Below are 24,036 nucleotides of genomic sequence, written 5' to 3'. Positions count from 1 at the left end.
TGTAAAAAAAAAAAAAAAAAGAAGAAAAAGCCACCCTTCTGTTTTATCATACACACAGACTTTTTCTACCAGGGAAAGACAATAACACATGCTAATTGGTGTGCTTTAGAGGTTCTTTTTAGAAAAAAAGGTTTTATCTTTTGCACAGAATAGGTTTAAAACAAATGGTTTCATGTTATAATGATATACACATTTTTTTCTCTCCTCACTATCTCTGTAAATTTCTCAGTAATTCAAAACTTGAAGCGGCTTTCACAGAGGCGCGTCTGTCTGTTTCTCAGTGTGATGCAGGGAACACACACTGATCTGCCTCCACATTTCTCATTAGTCTGTTGGTCCCCCAAGCTCGGCACTGCAACATCCATTAGCTGCTCTTACATACTTCATAACTCTGCACACTATGAGATCTTTCATGCTGATAGAGCGGCAACAGTTGCTGCTATTTGGACCATTGCAGTGCTGAGAGAAGCTCCATTCCATTTTATATCTTCAATGGGAAAAAAAGGGGATGAATGGTGTAAAATATATATCTTAATATAAACCGTGTCTCATTCTATGCGGTAGCAATGAGCTCCTTGTAGCCTTGACAACAGACGGCAATGAGGTTCACTCACAAAAATGCACCGACCTATTTCCCTCCTAGCTTTTAAAATTATAATTCTCCTTTCCCTCTCTCCTAATACTATTTTTTTGTTCAAGTTTTGTGCGTTACTTTATTTATTTATCTCCCCCCCAAAAGTACAAGTAGGGCATATTTTACAAGAGGCAAAAAAGTTTCTTTTCTAGCAATGTTTCTCACTTCCAGCACTATACATGCATTGGTGCCGCTCATGTAAGGAGGGAAAAGGAATGATTCTGAGGCTCCATGACTGACAGTGCCTCAAGAAGATAGTACTTTTAATGTGCGCCCTTGACGTGGAAGGGGTCAAAGTGTCTTTTTTTTTCATGGGGCACCCCAACCCATGGAGGTGGTGAACAAGGTGCTGTGACTGGTTGTTGCATGATGACACATTATGATTTTTTTTTTTCTCTGCAGGATGCTCTTGCTTTGTTTTTTCTTTTTATAATTTCATTTGTTTCATGTGCAATTTTTTGGGGGCTGATCACTAACTTTTTGATTTGGTTTGTTAATGCAATAGGAAGTAATGTGTGTGCATTTGTGTCTCACACAATTCGGGTTCTGTCACCCCCTCAATGGCTGTTCTTCCAGCTGAGTTTTTATATTAAAAAATATGGCACCAGCCACTTGAGTAGAAAACCTACAGGGAAAGTATGATGATTATCACTCTTAACTCATTCACTGCCAGACATTTTCAGACCCTATTTTACCCTAACGTTTGAAAATATTTTTTTAAAAAAAAGGAGTAAATAATAAAAAAATAAATAAGAAGTTCCTGGGATTGAATATCTGGACTGTGAAAAGACAAATAAATTCGCCAATGGCAGGGAATGAGTTAATGTCTAGTAATTGTCTTTTTTTTTTAATCTTCCAATTTCTTGTTCAACAACAACATGTAAAATCACACAGATGACTCAAATCATTCTTCACGGGGACATACAAACCTTGCTGACGGAGCAACATAGATCAACAGAATTCCTCAAGATTTTTATTCCCTAGTCACGTCAAACATTTGCCGGTTGGTGACGGGCAGAATTCCTACAGCTCCATGCAGCTGCATAGCCCAATGAAAGAACAGCAGGAACATGAAGTCAGATGGGTACTAATGAAAAGTTCAAGATGACAGCAAATTTAAAAACACATATTAGAATGACAAACAACTTGCACAGCTCACTGTTTCCTTTCACTGTTACTGTTTATCCCCCTTCACCCTCATCTACTTCACACACAAACACAGGCCCCACTAGTGTTATTAGGAAGCCCGCCAGAGACCACTTTTCTCACAATCCTCCCCCTTCCCCTTCACCATTTCCCTGCACTTGTCTCACTCTGCTGACTGCTTTCCAGGATCTCTTCGACTCTGGACTGTCAGCATTACATGGGGGAAGGGTTGAGTGCATATAGAGACGACTGTGTGTATGTTTAATTAGTGGTTTCGGTTGACGTGTTTGTGTGTGAGAGAAGAAGTGGGTTGACTGGCAAAGCGCTCTTATCAATAAAACACTTGAATTCGACTTTTACAGAACAGTAAAGAAGGAGCAGGAGATCAGCATAAGAGTATGTGCTCTCAATGGCCACATCATTAGCTGCACCTGCACAGAACAATGACCGCCAATGCAAGAGCTGTAGCAAAAAAAAAAAAAAAAATCATAATATATGCTCACCATACCATTTTTTGGGTACCTGCACACTAGCGGTACTAGAGAAATATTTACTCTGTAATTGTGCAGTGCAGTGGTGGAAAATATTAAGCTGAGAGATGTTCATTAAGATTTCAAATGTAAAATCTTGCTCGCTTATGGCTAAATAAAATACTTGAATATTAGAAACTCCTCTCATTATGATTTGATACGATATTGGGTCATAAGATATTAACAAAAAAAGAGTGAGACCATGTGTAAGGTTACTCAGAATCATACTTTGAGTAAATCAATCAATTCAAACCCAAATAAACCAAATTTGACCAAATGGAATGATGACTAAAGTATATACATGTGCATGAAAATGATCGGTAGCATCACTCGTGCAGTGAGTGGGTAAGTGAAAGATATATGTGTGGGTGTTGAAAGTTGCAAATGTATATTACGGACAAGAAAACAAAAACAAAGACTGAGCATGTGGAGTGTAGGCCGGAAGTGCTCTGGCTCGAAGCCGGCTGAAGAGGAAAATGGAAAAAAATGAAATGCGCTCCCACAAGTGTCCTGAATCACTTAATCAACAGTAGAAACATGCAGATCAAGACATGGCTCCACCTAGAGCAGTGGTTCTCAAATGTGACACCAAGTAAAGTACCGTACCATTATAATTTCCAACATTAAAATACAGTGGTCTACTAGGCCCAAGTGTTCATCAAAAAATAGTCATCAAAAACCAGTCAGAGGTTTTATTCCTGAAAGGTAAATTTCATGTTATCATAAGCCAATAATACCATGCACAGTTTCAAAATGGACAACACGCTTGAATATATGAAAATAAAAAAACTACTAAAATAGTGATTCAATTAAACTGTACATAAGGTAAATTAAACTGCACCTAAATAAATGTTTTAAAACAACTCAAACAGATTAAATTCAACTCCTTTGTACTTCAAAGTTAAATACAACTGAACTTTATTTAACAAATTTACTATACTTGATGAAGACCAGTTTCAGCCACTGTAACATTTCATTCAGTGATTCTTTTGCAGACCACTAGAGGGAGCCCCAGAGGGACCGCACTTTGAGAACCACTGTCTAACAGAATCTCGGGGACCATAACAGTAAAAACTACAACCACAATAGAAAACATAATGTCCAAATTGAGCATTATTGTTCTCAAAGCGGAATTTTTGAAACAGCTCTCAAATTTGATGCCGGCAGTGTCTTTAGAGTGCTAATTGATTTGATGATTGATTTGTATTTATTTTTTCAATTTTATGAAGCATGTTTGCCTGCGGTTGCGCTTCCATCTGTAGAAATGTAGGAGTGATCATACGCTTTCATTTTGCCTGAAGGAAGTAACCCAGCGAATGATTTTTTTTCTTCAGGGGTGTGATCAATCCTATCGGAGGCGTGAAGGGGGGTCGGACAGCCCCCCTGCAGTGTATGTCTGTAGCCGAGGGCCATTCGAAGCCTGTCCTGTGTGTGGATGCCACAGATGAGCTGCTGTTCACCGGATCCAAAGGTACACACTTCGCCAAGGCGTTGACTAAAAAGTCAGTGAGTGGTAAACAAATCCATCGGCAACAATGTCCTATGCATACTATTCTAAATATTTTCCTCCAGATCGTACCTGTAAGATGTGGAACCTGGTGACAGGTCAGGAGATTGCCACGCTCAAAGGCCATCCCAACAACGTGGTCTCGGTCAAATACTGTCCCTCCTCGGGTCTGCTCTTCTCCGTCTCTACGTTCTACATCAAGGTGTGGGACATACGTGATTCGACTAAGTGCGTGCGCACCCTCACGTAAGTGACCGCCCCCCTCAGCTGGCTACATGGAGTTAAGAGCCGATGAATATTTGCAAAGACACAGAGTCAAATGTCACGTCGTTTTGTGTGATGCTGGGCACCTGACAATCATGTCAATATCGCTCACCATTCAAACACAGATGAAACACTAAACACCAGTTGAGCAATATTTTTTATTAGAGTACGACAGTTAAAAGAGTTGGTTTTTTTTAAGCTAAACCTTATATTTATAAAATCAAAATGACTTGATGTAGATGTCATTACATTGTGTAATGTCCTCTCTTTTTACATTTAATTTTTCTTTTTCGTCCTCTCATTGATTTTTTTGTTTTGTTTTTAACTTTCCTCCAGTTCATCAGGACAAGTGGTGTCAGGCGATGCGTGTGCCGGCGCCACCACCCGCACAATAACATTTGCACATGGCGAATGTCAGATCAACCAGATTGCTCTCAACCCGTCAGGATCTGTTTTGTATGCCGCTACTGGAAACACGGTTCGCATCTGGGATCTCAACAGGTATGCATGCTTTTTGTTTGTTGATTGGTGGAATGGTGTTCACCCATGCGCGTGTGATGTCTTTGCAAAAAATGTTTTTTATATATTTTTTTTGCAGACTCAAATACCAGATCTGTTTCACAGTGTGCATTGGTCCCTCATGCTTGTTGTTATTGTTTTTTTTTTAGTTTGATATTCACAAGAAAATACACTTGATAAACATATTTACCTTATATTACCATACGTTACCCTTTTTACTTAATATACCAGCACAGAGAAATTCTTCCAGCTAAACCAAAAAGCTACAGAATACTGGTGAAGCGGTACACATGAGCCTTTTTGGGGAAGGTGTCAACAATTCTCCTTTTCAAGTTTATTGTTCCTGAGCGACACAGGCGACGCAGACAGAAATTCTCGTACCATTTATTGGTGCATAGGAATTCTGCCAAGATGAAAATGCATTTGATAAACACCCCGTTTGTATCTTCTCGGCCTCTGTGACAGGGCTTTGGCTCAGCCGCTTTATCGGCCAAATGGAAAATGTCTTTGTTCATTGAAAGTGGTTCGTTGAAAATCTGCTTCAACTTGTGCGTTTAGGATGCAAGCTATGGGCAAGCTGACAGGCCATATTGGCTCTGTCATGTGTTTGACGGTGGGACAGTCTCTGCTGGGCAAAGACCAAGTCATCACTGGCTCAAAAGACCATTATGTGAAGGTAGTCAACATGAAGTCTCACTTTTAGACCATCATTGATTTTTAATAACGATGTCCAGATCATAGTTAGATATTTCAAATGCTGACTTGTGCTTTCATTTACAGGTATTTGATGTGGCAGAGGGGACGGCGGGTAACGTTGGCCCAGCTCATAACTTTGAGCCGCCGCATTACGACGGCATCGAGTGTTTGGCTGTGCAGGGAGACGTACTGTTCAGTGGATCGAGAGACAACGGCATCAAAAAATGGGATTTGGAGCAGCAGGAGCTCAGTCAGGTGCGCGTCGTGTGTGTTCCGGCCGATTGTTTCAGAAGAATGCGAGCTGAATAATGGATGCCTCTTGCACTATGCAGCACATATGCCATCACTCAAGATTTATACAAGTGATAAAATCTAGGTTACACGCGACTGATGTACGAGGGAGTCAACAAAAACATTCCCTGATTTCAAACAGATAGATGATGTAACTTTATTATGATAATCTTTCACATTTAATAGCAACAGATGTATGATTTCATACAGTGGTTACTTTACAAACATGGACGCAATAATCTAGAACTGTCCACTCTCTGCAGCATATATGGCGTTATCGTGCGTAGTGCTTCTGCAATTTTACAGCTCATGGAAGTTTTGTTTCAAACCTTGCTCTCTAAAGGAAAAAAAGTCCCAAGCAGTTTCTGTAGGTGATGTTGAAGGCCACTTGCAAGAATACACGATTGTCATATCCACCATAAGATTCTCAGTCGTTCAAGTCAGACGCAAATGAACCGCGGACACCGGCTGCTGTCCGACGGAGAGACCGAGCAGTTGAGTTGAGTTGAAGCTGCTTCTGCTCCCGAGTCAGCGTTAGAAAGGACTGCCGGTTTGTAAGAGGTGTAAAAGAAGTCATCTATGTCAAACTAGACAAGCTGTCGGAGGAGGATCTCTAAGGTATACAATGCCCTGACATCCCTCCCTCAAAGATTGTCTCATTCCAAGGGAAGAGTGGCCCTAATGAGCTGTCTTGTCATAAGGCAAGAGAACAACCAATTGGTATGCAGGACTGCTGTTTTATTAACTACAACAACAAAACAGAGCCCTATTGTTGACCACCCCCACTAAGGAATAAATAGGGAGACTCCACAGCTGTGCTTTAGAATTGAATTCAAGGTGAAACATTTTCAACAAGCAAGAAGTGACTCTTCCCTCGCTATCAGTTTGTTCGGCGGGCGCTCATTGAAAAATTTCCTGACGCCGCCATTTTGTTGAAAAACATAGACCACCACCTTCAGCAGCTAGTTGTGGAAACATCAAATGGATCAGGCTCTCTTGGTAACTGATCAGTAACAGTTCATTCCTTAAAGAACAAACTGTAAAGTGTTTAAGGTATGAAAGGCCATACGGCGGAAGATAAAATAAAATATCGTCGCTAGAGAACCTATGGCTGCTGTCTTTATCAATGTATTTTAATTGGTTTTGTTATAATGTCTTGAGATAAGCGGTATAGATAATGGATGGATGGATGGATAATGTCACAAAAAAAAGGGGAGTCTTTGTGAAAACTCTGTATTATATACAGCACACATGGTAGAGATCAACTGATCTGAAAGCTAATTTCACCAACTTTTCTAGAACTGTGTGGTTAGTTAGATAAGCGCCCAAAGAAAAATCCATTCAATTATGGAGCAGATCTTAGACATAGTCTGGATCAAAGGTGGCTAATTTAGTTTTTCAGCCTTGGAGGAGGTCAACGCTCCCAGAGAGCTCTTGTTTATTACCCCTTTTTTTTTTTCTCAGTGTTTTTTGTTTGCGAGCACATGCTGTTGCTCAAAACTTTAATTGGGCTGGCAGAAGAATTGATATAATGCTGGTGGATAAAGTATGATTATCTTTTGACAACAGTATGCTTGCATTTAGGCAAAGTGGGGCAATTGACCCACCAGATGGCACTGGAAAAAAAAAAACATTTGTGTAATGTGTATTGTCGACAGCCATAAGGATTGCATGGAACAGAGAAATAACTTTGATGTGATTTAAAAAAAACAAAAAAACGGAATCAGACATTGGGATTGCTCTGCCCTTGCTGGTTTGTGCTCTGAGTGATCTTCGAATGTGTTTTTGTTAGCTGGCAGGACTACATAACTATTTACTTGTTTTTCCAAGAATTTTGTGGTGTGGTAGGACAAGAGACAATGTTGGGATATTATTATAAAACATTACGAAAAATTGTATTTTTCAGCATTTTCTTTATTTTCTGACTGAATAATGCATCAATGCTAACGAAACGGTTCCGAAATATGAGTGGGTCTTTGAAAATTTGCCCCAACGGGTTCTTCTTTCATGGTGGACTGGATATATAACATTTTGTGAATATGAAGCCCCTTTTAGTATTTAATGTTCCTCCTGAAATTATCCATCTGGCTTTCCTCTACAGCTGTTGATAAATGACCTCTTGACACTCATTTTACTGTGCAAAAACGGTAGCCAGTCTTTCTACTGGCTGCAAATACATTGTAAGCATGTGATGGATTATTGCAGCCTGATGCGAAACTGTTTCACTACCGCTCTAATGAAATGTGCTGGTTAATTGTTTGAGGGAAAATTATTGTTGGAAAAAAAAAAACCATTATAAAGTAATTTGACAAGCAAAGATGACAGATTTATTTATCGTCTCAAATATGCCCGAGAAATGTAATTTAGTGTCATTCATCTTTCATATTGCTTATTAGTCTGCCGGTTCTGAATATATTGCAATATCCGTGCAGCTCTTTGGCAGGCAGGCATGACTCGTGACTTATTTCAGCTCTTCACATCCATCAGTAATTATTTTGACCTGAGATGGCCCAGATGAAAAACTACCATCACACTTCAGACATTCAACAATAACAAGAAATTAAGTAATTTTGCATTTCCATTATTTATTGTATGATTTGTTGTGCTTGTGAGATTTATTTGTTTAAATATAGTCGATTAAGTGGTTTCTAATTTTTAGATGCTTATCGTAGTAGCGTTTGGTACTGTTTGTAAAGCCCAATGACCCAATGGCAACGTGTTGTTGACAAATCAAATAGGGACTAGGATCGTTCCTTGGGGGACTCCACATAATAATTTTAGCTAAAAATCAGCACTGAGGTCCCTGAGTATGACGTTAACACACGTACTATGTGCATTGAATTACAGCCGACATTCTTTAAAATCCAGCTTTGCCAAACCTTGTTCAAAATACCTATTCACACATTGGTGCCTTGCCGTTCACAATTACCGTGTGTGATGAAGCCGAAGGCCTCCAGAAAAGAGGACAGACTTTTCTCAGATTGTCTCGGATGGAATCAAAGGCTGTGCTTTTTTGCAAGATGCTTTCCACATCTTCCATATCAAAGGGTTAGTGGGTCAGGCTGAATGATTGAAGTCTACTCAAGTTGCACTTCTGTCTGGCTATGGGGTTAATTAGTTGTAACCCTACCATAGACATTGCGTTGATCTCAAAGGGCACCTCATGCAGGAGGTCATGTCACTCAGACAACGTGGACACGCCCATCGGGCGTATTTGTGTCGTATTTGGGCCTCACATGTTCCACAAACAAACGCTTACTGTGCTCGTTACAGGAAGGCAGTGTGTATTTCTATTCACGTGATATGTGAGGAGTGTCATCGGGTGTTGGTCAGCTCCCTCACACTGCAGCGCTTCCTTCATTTCCTCATTCTTATACAGGATTCCCTCTGCGGTGCTGGCGCGTCATGTTTAAAGTGGCACGAAAGTATGTCAACACGAGGGCCTTAAGATTCAGAGAGAAAGTGCGTGTGTGTTTTTGCGTGCGCGCGTGTTTATTTCTGTGGTGTCCCTTGTGTATCGACTGTTGCCTGCCTGTGTTAAAAATGCATAATGCTGCACCTTGTGGGTAGATTTCATTTGCATGCGCAAGCATTTGCATATTAAGCAGCACATTGTCAAGTTTTTAATAAGTTATGTTTTATTTTTACTTCCATCTTCAATCATATTTTCTTATTTCTCCCATTACTTCCATCTTCAATCATATTTTCCTATTCCTCCCAGCGGACTAAATAAGAAAATAAGGCACTGTTCAAAGACTCATTTAAATCCGAGTTTGTGCTGTGGTCCGTGGAGTCTCACCTCTACCTCATTTGCCAAAGAGCCAATACAATCTATTTTACAGCCTCTTGTCTAATTATGAAGTTGCATCCGACTGCAAGCGCAGGGTTTAAAATGATATTGTATATTACAGCTCTGGAACACTGCCTCCTTTAGGAGTAGTTTTGTTCTCAACCTTTCTGCGGAAAAGCATAGTGCACAACCTCAATGGAGCACTTTGTTTATAATTAATCTACACAGTATGTTAGCCCTTCCCAAAAGCTGTACAAAAGTGTAAATATACCTTACAAACCAATTGTGTGCGTGCAATATGTAGTTCCAGTTTGGGTGGTGGGTTTACACAACACTGCCTTGGCATCTTTTATTGATTCTACGACGCCATCTGATATTTTCTGCGCAGTCGTTTTTGTCACACCAAACATTTCACTCACCAGACCAAGCAGTTAATGTTTCCACGCACTGGTCAGTGAAGCGTCCAGATAATGATTTTGTGCGCGTGTGCGTGTAAATTTGAATGGCAATGTTTTTACTCTCGGCCTCGCTTAACACATTTAATAGACCGTGAGTCATGGAAACGAGATCCATCCAACATGTTGCTTTGAATGCTATGTTTCAATGCAAGTGCTTAATGCTGGCTCTTTTCAAATCCACCGAACTCTTGACTCTTGTATTACACCACGTAGAAAAGGAAATTTCAAACTGAATTCACTTTTTTACACCCAATTGGAGCCGGTTCAATGAGTCAGGAATAAATCAAGCATATCCTTTCGTGTTACCTTTTACAGGAACCTAGTAAATTATTTTGGTAGGTATAAATGATTTTGATAAAACTAGGTAGCAAAAACCTCACACTCTGTAGTCCTTTTCCCATTTTAGGTTCCAGGTACCTCACCTCCAATATTTTCTTTAATTTATGTGTTAAGAGAGAGCCACTGAACCTTTTCTGACCTATAGATCCCATTCCGAACTGACAAACCTCTGCTGACCCCAATAAAAACTTCAGTGAGCACAGCAAAAGCTCCGCTTACTGGGTGCACTTCAAGACCCACAATACGGTACGCAGTAGTTTGAAATAGACTTCACATTTCAAAGTGTCACTGTCATTGAAAACAAGTATACTGCAATTGTCACAAGCAGTGTTTTTACAGTAACACTTTAACATTATTAATTGGTGTACTAATATAAAAACGTTAACCGCTATTAAAGTACTTTTTAAGGCAAGTCAACACAGTTGACAGTTTAGCAGTTTTTAACTGATGGGTATTTATCTAAAAATTCAAGAAAAAGATCTCGTGCCAGTTGCGCTGTTGACTAAAGAAGAAAAACGAATGACGGAATAAATTATACAAATCTAAGGGAGGGCTTTTTTTTTCTTCAAAATTTTAATCCGTTCCCCAGTGCCTTCATTAAAGATATCTGACATTCTTTGGACAGAATAAAAAAAATAAAAAAAAGGATCAAGAATTACAGCCCACTTCATCTTATTACAGCGCTTGCGTCTCACACAAATTTGCCACTGCTCAACACGCTTCTTGTTGTGGGCTAAGCCAATGTGAGTACAGCTTTTCCTTACAATGACGAGCACGGGATGAGCTCGTGGTTGAAACGCGGCGGGGAGGGGGTGGGGGGGGCTGCCGGCCAGCAAGCTTTCAGGTCATCATCAACCGAATTACACTTGTGTTTCGTTGAGCGGCTCCGTGCATGCGGTGGCCATATCGCCGAGCACACGAGCCTCGTTCGAACCAAATCTGACTACTGTATTTGTATAAAAGCAATTAAAAAGTCAATTTTCCATAATACATGTCCTTTTGAAGCCCGCATTGTATATGGTTGTGTCTAGTTACATTTTGAGCTCAGGCTTGCTTCACGCTGTTCTTTCTGCACCACTTTTACTTAAAAGCTCCCCAGGGAAGGTATTCTATCTATATTCTTGCCGTTTGCCAGTTATTTTTGTCAGCATGCGGTAATTTTTTCCAGACATTGTATGAGACCATGCAGACAAAATGCATGGGAAAAAATTGAGAAAAAACACATACACATTGCGCACTGTCTTTGCAGAGTGGAATATCAACTTTTCTTTTCATGGAAAAATGAAAGTATTTTGTTTTGTAATGCTTTGAAAAGCAGACGATGTGCCTGTGGGCTGCCGAGTTTTTGAAAGTGCAATGAGACAAAGTTTGCCACTTGAGCACTAATGTGCTTTAACAGAGCACAAATATATAAATAAACCACTTTTATTATTTATCTGTAAGCGCACACATTTTTAGCTGCTGCTATTTTTTTGCACCTGATACTTTGATGTCTGTGTCATTGGGAGTCCCTTTTCGTTCACAAGGCAGCTCATGTGCTTTCTTGACTAAATTGAACTAAGAATAACTTTGCCCGTGGATCTCAGTCTGTGCTTATATGTTGCCTGGTTACCATCTTGGATGTTTTTTTCTGTTTTTTTTTCTATTTTTTTTGGGGGGGACAACGACAGTATATCCATCTTATCTGCAAATTTTGATTCACCTGTAGATACCTAACAATGTTTTTCATTGTGAAAAAAAACCCCACATTGACGACATACCTTCCTTCTGCACGGCAAAACTAAACTTAACTTGACATTCTTTAAACTTGAATGCACACATCCAATACATTTCCGGGTTCAATTAGAATTTGTGTTTCAACAGTCGTCTTCATTATGCTGTTCACATGTTGACATGATGAGACTGACGGAACCTAGAAATGATGCCTTGCCTCTATGTTGTTGATGAACTATCCACGAAGAAATGTGCCTTTTGCCGACTCAGCATTTCTCTACCTCCACTCAACAGCAAATCCCCATCGCCCACAAAGACTGGGTGTGCGCCCTGGCTTACGTCCCAGCGAGGCCGTTGCTGCTCAGCGGCTGCCGGGGCGGCATGCTGAAGGTGTGGAACATCGACAACTTCACTCCCATAGGAGAAGTCAAAGGACACGACAGCCCTATTAATGCCATATGTACCAACTCCAGACAGATTTTCACTGCGTCCAGGTAACCTCAGTTCCTACTGCACTAACATGAATCTCTCTCTGTTAACCGGAGATGGATATTACGCAGTGGTTTGAGCAAAGCTCCTCATGCCCAACATAACAGGGAACAGCAAAATAGCGTGAGGTTGCAGAGCTCTGCCAGCTCCTGCAAATGCAAAAGCAATATTCACACCTCATCAATCGCGCCTTCTGTCTCTGATTGGTTGTTTTTCCACAAGCCTGGTGGATCCGTAAATATTAAATAGAGGGAAAAGACGAAGTTTATTTTCGTTAAGTCTTATTGTCAGCTCTACCCGTCAGCTTTAACAAAAATGCCCCAAAACCATTTTTTTTTTAATTTCAAGCTCCCTATTTAACTCATTCCCTGCCAGACATTTTCAGACCCTCTTTTACCCTAATGTTTGAAAAAAATTGAAAAGAAATATGAATAAGTTCCTGGGATTGAATGGCTGGACTGTGAAAATAAATTTGTCGATGGCAGTGACTAAGTTAACCACTGTAAATAGTAAAAAAAAAAAAAATCAATAAAAACAACAACAATACGCTTGAGTCTGATTGATTTGAATACTTTCATTGGTAAAATGAAAGTCTGGTGCCACAGGTTTCAATTCTTTCGTGGACTCCTGATACTTAGTTATGGCGAATGCAGTCAGTCATACCTGATGCAAAATAATGTGGGATGATGGTCACGCAGATGCTCATAAAAGTGAGGAAATAATTTGTTGACGTGATGACAGCTTGCGGCTTTGTGAAAACGCGAGACAGAATGATGTATTGGTGTTTTCCGTGTGCCTCAACAACAGTAAAGGAAATAGAAAACGATATCAGTCCCTATAGGAAAGAGGCACTAAGTTTGTTATGCCGCTGCAGAGGAGACCTCATACCAGATGTTGATTCGTTCACTTTTGCTCACAACCAACTTGGCTAACGTTCTCCCCTTCTGCTTTCCGTCTTCTCCTCGTCCCCGCCCTCCTCCACCACTCTTCTGCCACTTCAATCCTACTGGGCAACAACCTGTTTGTCTCAAACTCTTCCTCCGCGATGACCCCAGTGATTGCAGGGTGAAATTATGGAACTATGTGCCTGGCTTGACCCCGTGTCTTCCTCGCCGGGTCCTCGCCATCAAGGGCCGAGCCACCAGCCTCCCATGATTACCACCTTCCCTCCTCCCTCTGGTACTTTCTTATCCTTTCCTTTTCCTGTCCTAACACTTTTCTCTTCAATTTCCTTCCTTGTCGTTGACCTATTTCTGCTCTCCTGCCATTACGCATTAGATGTATGCTGCTGTATAAGTCACGACTAACGTCTATGCAGAAAAACAATGAACTGCCACGGGTTGGGCTTCCCTCTGGTGCATTTGAATTATTTTCAACACTAAACTAATTGCTATTGTCAGCTCATCTTTCCCCGCCAATTATCAGGAATTGTCATCATTCCAGATACTGCACTCACTTTGGCTTTAAAGCAGAAGTCAACCCAAACATATTTTTCTAAGAATATATTCCATGCAGGCCCACTAGTCGAAACACAGCATTCTGATTAATATTGTGTTTGTGGAATGTGAGTTAAGCAGCAAAATCCACCCGTTTTTATCCAGCTCAGTGAGCGGCCATTTTTGTGACAATGACATCACAACTGCTCAGGGCTCAGATAACGAACAATCATCGCTCAACTTCAGAAAACAGGTCAGCCGTGATTGGTCATTATCTGAGCCCTGAGGGTCTGTGATGTCATTTTCAGTCGACAAAAGTGACAAAATGGCCACCCCCTGAGATGGCTAAAAACGGGTGGATTTTGCTGCTTAACGCATATTTCATATGAATCATTTTGCCTCGTTTCAACTAGTGGGCCTGCATAGAACATATTCTTGAAAACAAACATGTTTTGGGTTGACTTCCTCTTTAATCATGAGTATGTCTTATCATTACATTGCGGATTTGGAATAACATGCAGGTTAGTACCTCAATATAACGTTTTGTGTGAGTTGATTTTTGTGAAAAAATGCGCAAAATGACTTTGTGCACTTCGTGTAGGTTTGCTGTTCAGCAGTTTTGTGTCATCCTTGAATGGTAATTTTTATTCATCATTGAAGTTGGCCATCCATGATTCAAGCTGTCATTTTGAAACATGGGTGGTGCTGTGCTCACACTTGAAGTGAAGTGACCCAAACTGCAAGCAGGCAAACCACATCTTTAGGCTGTCTCAAACTGCTTGTTTGGTGCACTGCCCGAGATCAGATGATAGCATTCACACCAGTTTGTTTTCACAAAACCAAACTCTGCAATTGTGAACACAGACTAATAAGCTCACGTGAATTTGATAAAGTGGGTGATAATTCACAAAGAGAATTGCAAACGTTGACTTTGGCACGCAAGCAACTTTATGAGTCATCAGTTTGAAAGCAGCTTTGGAAAAGTGGGAAAAAAAAAATCAGAGGTGCATTTATGTGTGTCTCCAGAGACCTAACTGATGTTATTTTTCCTCTTTTGTTTTCCTGACTTCCCTTTGCTCCCTCTCCCTTTTCTGAAAACACCCCATATCTCTCTCCCTCCCGCACCGTCTCTGTCTGCAGTGACAAGACGGTGAAGATCTGGCTGTCAAAGGTGTGGAGGAAGAGGTGACAACGCAAGTGACTGACGGCGCTTGACCATTTTTTTTCCATCTGGCTTCAGTTGTGATCGGTGACCTCGCATCCACCACCAAGGCAATCCCACTTTTATTTGTCTCTGTGAAAAATGGAACATTTCCCTGAAAGGCATAATAAACAATTGTTCCTTTCAATTTTTTTTTTTTTTTTTTTTTTTTGCATTTGAAATTTGAAAGTGCCATTTGTCGTGATGCCACTCGGACAAGGCAAATGCATCTTGCAGACGCATCTGGCAGCACTATTTCTGTCATCATAACAATATGATGAGTGCTCTGCTGTTTTTGAAGAGGCGCTGAAAAGCAGAATACTTATGGAACATTTGTGGAAACACCTTCAATCACTCCGAAGGAGGATTTTTGTATTTTTTACGATCCTTCATTGGACAATCGTCGTCATTTTTATCCAGCTGTTACACAACTACACATCTCATTTTTTTGCCCCAAGTTTTTCTCTTAATTATATATGTCACTGAATTTCTGTAGTGATCAACAAGTAGTGTTTACTTTTTATTTTCCCTACCTCATTTGTTTTGGACTTTGCTTTCCACGTGGGCGAGAACACCTTTTATGGGTCTCTTTGCACAAAAATCTGGTGCTGGACTTGTCTGGCTCTTTATGTCTGTAAATGTGTCCTCTGTTGGCTTAGCCTGTCTCGCTGCTGACCTTGCAAACAGGAAAGCACACATCCAGTAGCACGAGCGAGGTGATACTGCCCCTGGAGGAGCTCACTAGACTTCATTATCTTGTGCAAAAAGTCCTGACGACAGCAGAAACACGAAACACCCCCTGCAGACTACAGTGCTTTCATTAAGGGCAAGAATGGTCCCACCCCATACAGTACGTGAGCCCCTACATGCTTTTTTCCCCCCTCTACATGAAATGTAACCGAAGCCCCCAACAATTCCTCGCCGTCCGTTTCCATAATCGAGAATATCCACTCATTGGCTTGGGTGCAATCATGCCAATCAAGCTAACGCATATTAATCATAAAGTGACAGTCAAACTACTGCAGCATGTAAACGGAAAATGTCTGGACGGAGATGATCTGGGAAGTCAACTACAGTGGAATCTCTTTGAACAGGTTGAACTCAACGCGTTACTGTCTGAGGTTGGCAAAATGTAAAACCAAACATTCATCATAACTTAAAGCACTTTAGTGGTGAAGGCGCCTCATTTTCTTCTAACCTCCCCTGCCTTTACTGTATAGGAATAAGTTAAAAGAAAAGCCAAAGAAAAAGCGAAATGTCAGCCACAAATCTTTTGATTCTTGCTGAATGGAAGTCTTGCGTGATATGGTCACATTTTAGGTGGTGTGATTTCATGTTGTTCAGTCTATCTTTGGAATATGAAAGTGACATGAAAAACAAGAAGCCAAAGAAAAAGCAAAACCCACATCCAGAATTATTCCTTTGACGCCTTCTGGGAGAGCGTTTTGTATGATTTGCTGACATCTTGTGTGACATCATCCAAAAATTTGCATTGAACTTTTGTGTGACTTTAAAGGTGTATTTTTCATGAATATTTGGGTTTTATGTATTCCGAATTGCAGAGGTTCCACTGTACTTGATGCGGGTCGTCCAGGGAGAGAATGTCCAATTCAGCACACTTGACTCACTGCATGTGCAAAATGGAGGATGTAACGTTGTCCAATTCACTGTTTGTCTAATAGCTTGTTTCCAGGTCCCGTGACTACTGTTGTATATGTTAACTTGAAAAACCAGAAGGCTAAAGGAGCACCAGCTACGATAGCAGAGCTTGAAATCAGTTTGTCCAAGTAATTGAGCTTCCCTCCTGCGCTTATGAATCCTGGTAGTCCTCACACTGAAGGTTTCCCTCCTTTTCCCGCCTAGCGAAAGTCGGTGTGAAGCCAATTTAATTAGCGCGCTCACATTTCTCCCGGCTGCTCTGCGGAAGAGACTTTCTGCTGGAAAGCAGGTCACAACTGAGAGGGATTTTGAATTGGCCTTCCGCTGCGCCACGAAACCACGGGAAGACATGTCTTATCGAAGCAAACGGGCACAGATTGTAGACGTAATTTCCACTGGATTTTCTCCGTTTTTTTGTGTTGTTTTGCCCTTGCCCCATAGATATGATAGTCTTGCATATATGTTCAAATGTTGAAATTTTTTTCCTCCCCCGTCATCTGAGTTCACAGAATTTGGACATGATGCTTTTTCTTAAGGCAGTCAAAATAAGTCAAATTCACCCTCCCAACCTCCTGCGCCCCGCACATGAGACCATTCTTTGAAAATGATGCAAGGATGTGGAATAGGTGGTTCCTGTGTTACATACAAGTCCTGCAATACATGCTGCCACCGTTTGAGTCAGACCCTGCTAACACACTCCCAAAAAGCAATGATGTTGTATTTTTTGTTTTTATGAATACAAATATGTGGAGCGACATGACTGAGCGGGGGGGTTCTTGGTTTCTATATTTTTGCTATGATGAGCTATTCTACTCAGGTACAGGTTGAAGGATCATTTTAGTTTGTATTGAACTCATCACTTGAAATGATTATTGATGATGAATTTTTGGGGGCCGCATTTTTCAAACGCCTTGTTTGTGGAAAAAGGGTACTATTCCTGTATCACCCTATTCATACTACTTCTGCATTTTTATTTTTGTTTTTTATCAATACGCTTTTCTGTACATAGTCTTACTCTACTCTGCTGTAAAAATTTTAAGGTTTTCAAAATGTTGCCAAAGTGTGTAAATTGGTGGGAAAAAAAGTCTTTGTTTCGGATTTTGCTTGCGGCGTTGGAGTGTGCGGCACACTTGTTAGAATTGCTCTATTTTATTTCAACTCAAGGGCACTCCACTGGACCCTTGCCTGTGTTTGAGTCTGTGCCAATTAGCCAATTAGCCAAACCAACCCAGTTGCCACTTTTCATGTTTCTAGGTCATACCTGGTGAGGATAGGATCTCACTGTCTGTGAGTATGCCCCCCTCCCCCGCCTACGGTGTTCATGGTACTGACTGAATGATTGCACATCGGAGGAGATTACAGCTCACCCCATTTTAGAATGATCAATCAGCCTCAGTGCTCAACACCTGCATCAATTTTGCATCCGATTCGCCAAAGGATCACACTGGTAATTGAAACTTCATATCTTTGAAAGTTAAATGTAATTCTCCCCATCAAGATAATCTTTTAATCTGGCCGTCGTTATCTTCAAAGTTTGTCCCTAGTTCCAAAGAAAAGTCGGTCCAACTGGAGAGATTGATGCTGTGTAAATAGTCATGCCATATAATTTTCATATTAACGAACTGACTCCACTTTCTTCGGACAGCCTCTTCATATTCGCTGCTACGAAGGAGTATTAGGGCTCACTGGCAATGTGTAAAGAATGAAGTTGTGGAATTTTATGGGCAAAAGTCATTTTGATTTAATGTTTGTAATGCCTGTGAAAAATGAAGACTGTTGACTATCTTGTCAACCACGTTGACAAATTCAATAGTCCCTAAAATGACATTTTTTGTTGATTTTGCAGATCATCGAACCAGGTGTGTGTGTGTAGTAATGCCTTAAGATATTCCTTGATTAATATCGGCCAAATCGGTAGTGATAGAGAGCCTGCTGAGCTCTCAATGACTATCCTTTTTTCACAAATGACAACTTTGTTCACGTTACCTTAGAATACAAAAATATTGTATATTGATGTATATGTAATATTTTGGCTTTAAAATACAGTGGACGCCCGCATACTCGCAGTTCGGCTGATTCGCATTCGTCATTTATTTTTTTTAATTCATCATTTCTTTTTTGCCCCTAGAAAATGGCTGCTGGATGTTTAAAAAAAATCCCCTTCAATGCATTTCAATGATCGTCAATTCACATAAGATGTCAACATTTCTCGCATAAGAGTTATACTTCGTTCTTGTAAGACCATTTAGTTATAGTCTTACTGCTATATTATAATTGTACTATTTTTCTTTTCGTGAGTGTCCCTAATACTCCTTCATACGCTGAAAGTTAGGACTTACATGTTTTTTAGATAGTAGGCACTACTGTGAATAGTCCAGATATGTACTGTATGAAACGTAGTCTTAGACTGAACATTGCCTGCGCGTTCTAAACGGCACTGAAATCTTACTGCAAAGAACACACCCTTTTAGATCTGGAGTAGGTTCAGCTGACGATTCGATTGCTATTTTGTCAAATGCGCAGGCATAGAAAGACACTATGTCAGCCTTTAAACAGTCCTTTATTGTAAATGTTGAGAGAGCAGCATGCAGACCTTTATTAAATGCAAGTCCAGTCTTCCACTGGCACCTTTTAACATTTCATTTTATTACGATAAGAAAAAAAAGACGTTAGAAGACTAACAGTAAAAATGCTCTTAAGAGATTTGTTACCATGCTTAGTAAATAATTGAGCCTCTTGAGGCACTATACAGCCAAACGATTAAAAACGAAACAAAAAAAAAAAAAAAAACACTTTGTACCAAAGCTCAGTGTCATTTGAACCGGTAATATCAGGCTCGGTAAAACCAATATGTGCAAGGAAAATCAAGTACCAAAAACATTTACCGCTAGTAAGAATGACTTGCCACCACATTTGAACTGATCACACGGTGCTGTCACCGGTCTTTCTGCAATATCGTCAGCGTCAAGCGGCCAGTCGAGTGATTTGCTCGCCTGCGATTATCACTTCCCGCCCGGGCCCGCCAACAAATCGAAGCTCAGTCGGTAGCTCGACTTCAGCCTTGTGCCTCAGCCGACAGGCCTTACACAATCAACAATGTCTGTGTAGCAGAAACATCGTCCTCCAAATTGGGATTCCGTTTTAAGTCTGCGGATGTCTCCGCTCGCTCGATCATTAACGGCTGAGAAGTCTTTTCATCATCTGGGCCTCCGGCTGATGACGGGACGGGATCGCGCTCGCGCACAATCAAGAGGGCTGCTGACTTCTTTGCTGCTAGCTGTCAGCTCTCAGTCACACGTCTCTTGTGATAATACACGTTGCAACGTCTGTGAAATCAATACTTGATGCCACATGAATGCAGGGTCAAAGGTCATTTGTGCCTTCTATTGCACAGACTACTCATTCTTAAATGAGTGTAAATGTGTGTACAGTTGTTGTTTTTTTTTAATGTATGAAAATATGCATGTGACCAAGCCATGTACAAACAAGTTTCCGTGTATATAATGTAAGTAAATATTTAATGACAAATACAACGTTCCCTGAACAGAATAAATAAGTTAACAAAACATGATTGACTTTGTCGGGAGTGCTTTCAGTTGTTTTCGAATGCATTGTGTTAAAGGGATAACATGTAAAAAGCTAACTTGAGAATGACCAATGTAAAGTCCCTGTAGTGGTGAGAGGCATTTCTGTAATTGCCGTGGCAACGCTTGGATTGCTTACAATGAAAGTCTTGAGTCATTTTCATGAAAAGAAAAGTCATTTTGAGTTTTTTTATAGCTTTATTCCAAAGTACATTCTTTCATATTTTTTTTTTTAGGTCAAGCATCATCTGGAGCAGGTTGCCATCCTGGACACTGAAAAAGAAAATGTTTGAATTTAAATAGTACGACGATGAACATGTTCATCGGTTGTACAGTACAATGTTTAAAATGTGGTCAACGAACAATTTCCTACACTTCCCCTCAAAAATAATACAAGGACTTTTTTTTTTGTCAGTGTACAAAGACATCCTTGATGACAACCTGCTCCAGACCGTTTCTGACCTCGGACTGCGGCAACATTTCATCTTTCAACAGGACAACAACCCGAAGTACAGAGCCAAGATTTCAAAGGAGTGGCTTCAGGAAAGCTCTGTGTACAGTACAATATGTCCTTGACTTGACTTGACTTGACAAAGAGAAACGGGCACACCTGCCCCAATATATTGTAGATGTGCCAAGATAGAGGCATTACAGTATATTCAAAATGACTCCAGGCTGTAATTATTGCCAAAGGTGCATAAACAAAGTCTTGAGTAAAAGCTGTGAAAACTATCATCAGTAGACCAGCTTGCAACCAGCCTGTGGTGTTAGGAGCACTAGCATTATTATTCAGAGATGTGTGTGATGTTTGTCCAAATTATGAAGGACTGCATTCATTTGAGACATAATGCAAGGAAAATTGAGAAGTGCACGCTTTCAACCTTAGAGTTGGAAATTTGTGTTTAGAGCTTGAGAAAAACAAAGAACTGGAAATTGGAGGTGAGACACCAAAGGCTGTGTCAGTTGAAATATTTTTTTCATTGCTTATCCAAAACATAAAGCAGGAAAAAAAAAAATAAGGATGTCTCACTATTTTCTTTCAGCATTATTGTTTCGTAATTCAAGAAAATAAACATCAAGTTAATTGTCAGTATAATCAACTATAATATACTATAATGTACATCTAATTGTAAATCACACCCTTTATTGATGATTATATTTGATTTTGTTTGACTTTTTTTTTTAAGTTGGCACTGGAACAATTCTCCATAGATGATACTTGCAACTTGCCAGCAGTTTGGCACAGGGCAACAATTTGTTTGGCTTTGCTTTATTAGCTTGTGACAATGTCTACGCTTGTTAGTAGCGTTCATACAAAGTGAATATTAATTTGTAAATCAATTAACAAAACACAATACATGTCATTGTTTTCTTTTAGAGGCGAGCAGTGTGAATGTCCATATTCAGTATCAATAGCGTTCCTTCCCTTTCTCGCAATGTCACAAATTGTCAGCCTGCATTTACTGTATGTCAGTAGCTTTAAACAGAACTAAAACGCACCCAATGGAGCACAGACCTCCATTAAGGTAGAAAGATTATGGTTTCTGCATATCAATGCATTTGCATCCTCGTAGGCGTGAAATAAAGGTGATTTGCGTCACGCATCTCAAAACAGAAAATGAATATGTTAACTGTAAACAATAAAACACTCCACATTTAACTTTGCTAACAAGTGAGGATATTTTTTTTTGGTAATGCTGGAGACTTACTGCTTGGAATCTAACTTTTGCATACTCACATTCTTCACCTAACCGTCCCAAAGGAGGCCGGTCCCCTTCTTTTGGAAGTTCTCTTTTGATTTTGAACTGAACTGTGTGATGTCATGCTTAATGGAGAACTTGAAATTGAAATTAGTGTGCATGTCTTCTGGGTAGTTACCTTCAGATGTTCCACTGTATTCTTTACAGATGGTTTATTACACCCAATGCATGCAATTAACCAAAATTAAATATGCTGACTAATAGTTGAACATAAAAGGAAAAGTAACAGATGTTTTTTTTTGTTTTTGTTTTTCACCTGAAGCCATTTCTGTTTGCGTCAAGATTTGCGGCGAAGAAATGCATGCATCTTCATTCCCTTTGCGAACGCCGATCATTAACTTGTGCGGGGCAGCGCTTGCCAGAGTCGCGGCGGGACACACAAACGTTGTGATGTATGACAACCATTAACGCCTCAGAGGAGGCGAAAGCCATTTGAAGATGCCAGTCACAAACAAATATCCATATCCACAGCACAGCCATCACATCCCAGCAGGATGTGTTCCATCTGCTCTCCCCACATAAAAATAAAATGAAAAAAAAAAAAAAACCCTCCAGAATTTGATTCGGCATCTTCTTCAGTTTGATTACATTGCAACATTTCAGCCAAGTCTGCTCTTACTTGCTGATCCATTGATCTCTGTCCTTGTGGGCCATCAATCACCCTGCAACCTAAGGAGTAAATTCAGGAATATACCTGCAGTGAATATTAACGCCCTTACATTCACACTGCTTATATTTTTTTGAGTGTAAACATTCATAACAAGCGGTTATCACTGGAAATGAAAGTTCTCCCTTGCTCATCCATCACTGTGTCCCATTGCGGTTCCCTGGCAATAAAAGGACCAGTAGAAAGACTCGAGAGGGTTCAACTTGTACGGACCAACAAAATAAATCACATTCTCAACGCTTAAAGGGGGGAAACATATTTTTTTCAACGATATGTTCTACGCAGGCCCACTAGTTGAAACAAGGCATTCTGATAAACATTGCAGTTGTGAAATAAGAGTTAATCCACCCGATTTTAGCCATCTCCGGGGGCGGCCATTTTGTCACTTCTGTCGACTGAAAATGACATCACAGTCTCTCAGGGCTCAGGTAACGACCGACGTGTTTTCTGAAGCTGAGCCATGATTGGTCATTATCTGAGCCCTGAGTATTTGTGATGTCATTTCAGTCGACAGAAGTGACAAAATGGCCGCTCCCGGAGATGGCTAAAAACGGGTGTATTAGCTCTTATTGCACAAATGCAATAATTATCAGAATGCCTTGTTTCAACTATAGGGCCTGCATAGAACATATTCTTGAAAAAAATATGTTTAGGTTGATTTCCTCTTAAAACAACTTCTTGTAACCTTCTGTGCCAAGCTAAGAATGAATGCTCCAGTTTTAATTTTTTACATTCCTAGTTTTCATAAATGTCGGAATGTTGGCCATGTCTAATGGACAAGCTTTTTGTTTGCTGCATAAAATTCAAGAACAAATAATCATGACATCTGCCAAACACAACAACGGCAATAGTGATGTAGTCTTTGGTTTGTGTGTATTTAGTTAGTAGGATTATGCCATAACCAACCCACTAATTTGCGTGTATTGTTGTGGATAGGTGGAACTAAAATTAAACGTGGCGTATATATGATTTGACACCACAACTTACATTATGGGTTTATCTTCGGTTGTGGTTCCTTTAGCTTTTTCCGTGATGTTTTTGCTCATTTCACAACCACCCTTGAGACTTGGCAGAATGCACGATTGTATTCTACTTGTAAAAATGTGATTAAATAGATTTATACTTTTCTTTGCCAGGAATCATTTGTGTCAATATGCAGACATTTTTTTTTTCACCTTTCTGCATGCCAAAAAATGAATTGCCTTTCAGTGTCTGCCTAATTTGTCGTGTTTCCCATGAAACTAAAAACCTTGCCGAAGGCAGCAATAGATGCTTTTTATTGGACAATGACATTATCAGAAAGAAATAATTGGCAAGGTTTACAAAAATGACTGTGCTAGCACTATTATGTTT

General features: G+C 40.2%; 1 protein-coding gene across 4 annotated transcripts in view; it reads left to right on the top strand.

Annotated features, from left to right (window-relative positions):
• The window catches only part of kif21b (kinesin family member 21B), a 63,208-nt gene extending 42,965 nt beyond the window's left edge, over positions 1-20,243 (top strand). For 3 of the 4 annotated variants that reach the window (XM_086040782.1, XM_086040784.1, XM_086040781.1), the window contains 8 exons: positions 3,645-3,781; positions 3,883-4,063; positions 4,418-4,582; positions 5,159-5,276; positions 5,381-5,551; positions 12,182-12,381; positions 13,432-13,555; positions 14,953-20,243. In XM_086040782.1, coding sequence (XP_085896908.1) covers positions 3,645-3,781; positions 3,883-4,063; positions 4,418-4,582; positions 5,159-5,276; positions 5,381-5,551; positions 12,182-12,381; positions 13,432-13,531 — 1,072 coding nt within the window. In that variant the 3' untranslated portion in view covers positions 13,532-13,555; positions 14,953-20,243. The remainder of the gene's footprint in view (positions 1-3,644; positions 3,782-3,882; positions 4,064-4,417; positions 4,583-5,158; positions 5,277-5,380; positions 5,552-12,181; positions 12,382-13,431; positions 13,556-14,952) is intronic. The other variant, XM_086040785.1, reaches the window with a different exon arrangement.
• Positions 20,244-24,036: the final 3,793 nt, after the last annotated feature.

The sequence above is a fragment of the Filicampus tigris genome, chromosome 9 (genome assembly GCF_054856515.1).
Source record: "Filicampus tigris isolate MCC_2025a chromosome 9, RoL_Ftig_1.0, whole genome shotgun sequence".
In the NCBI taxonomy this organism is placed as follows: domain Eukaryota; kingdom Metazoa; phylum Chordata; class Actinopteri; order Syngnathiformes; family Syngnathidae; genus Filicampus; species Filicampus tigris.
Note: the sequence above shows the minus strand (reverse complement) of the source record. Positions and strands in the feature narration are given on the sequence as shown.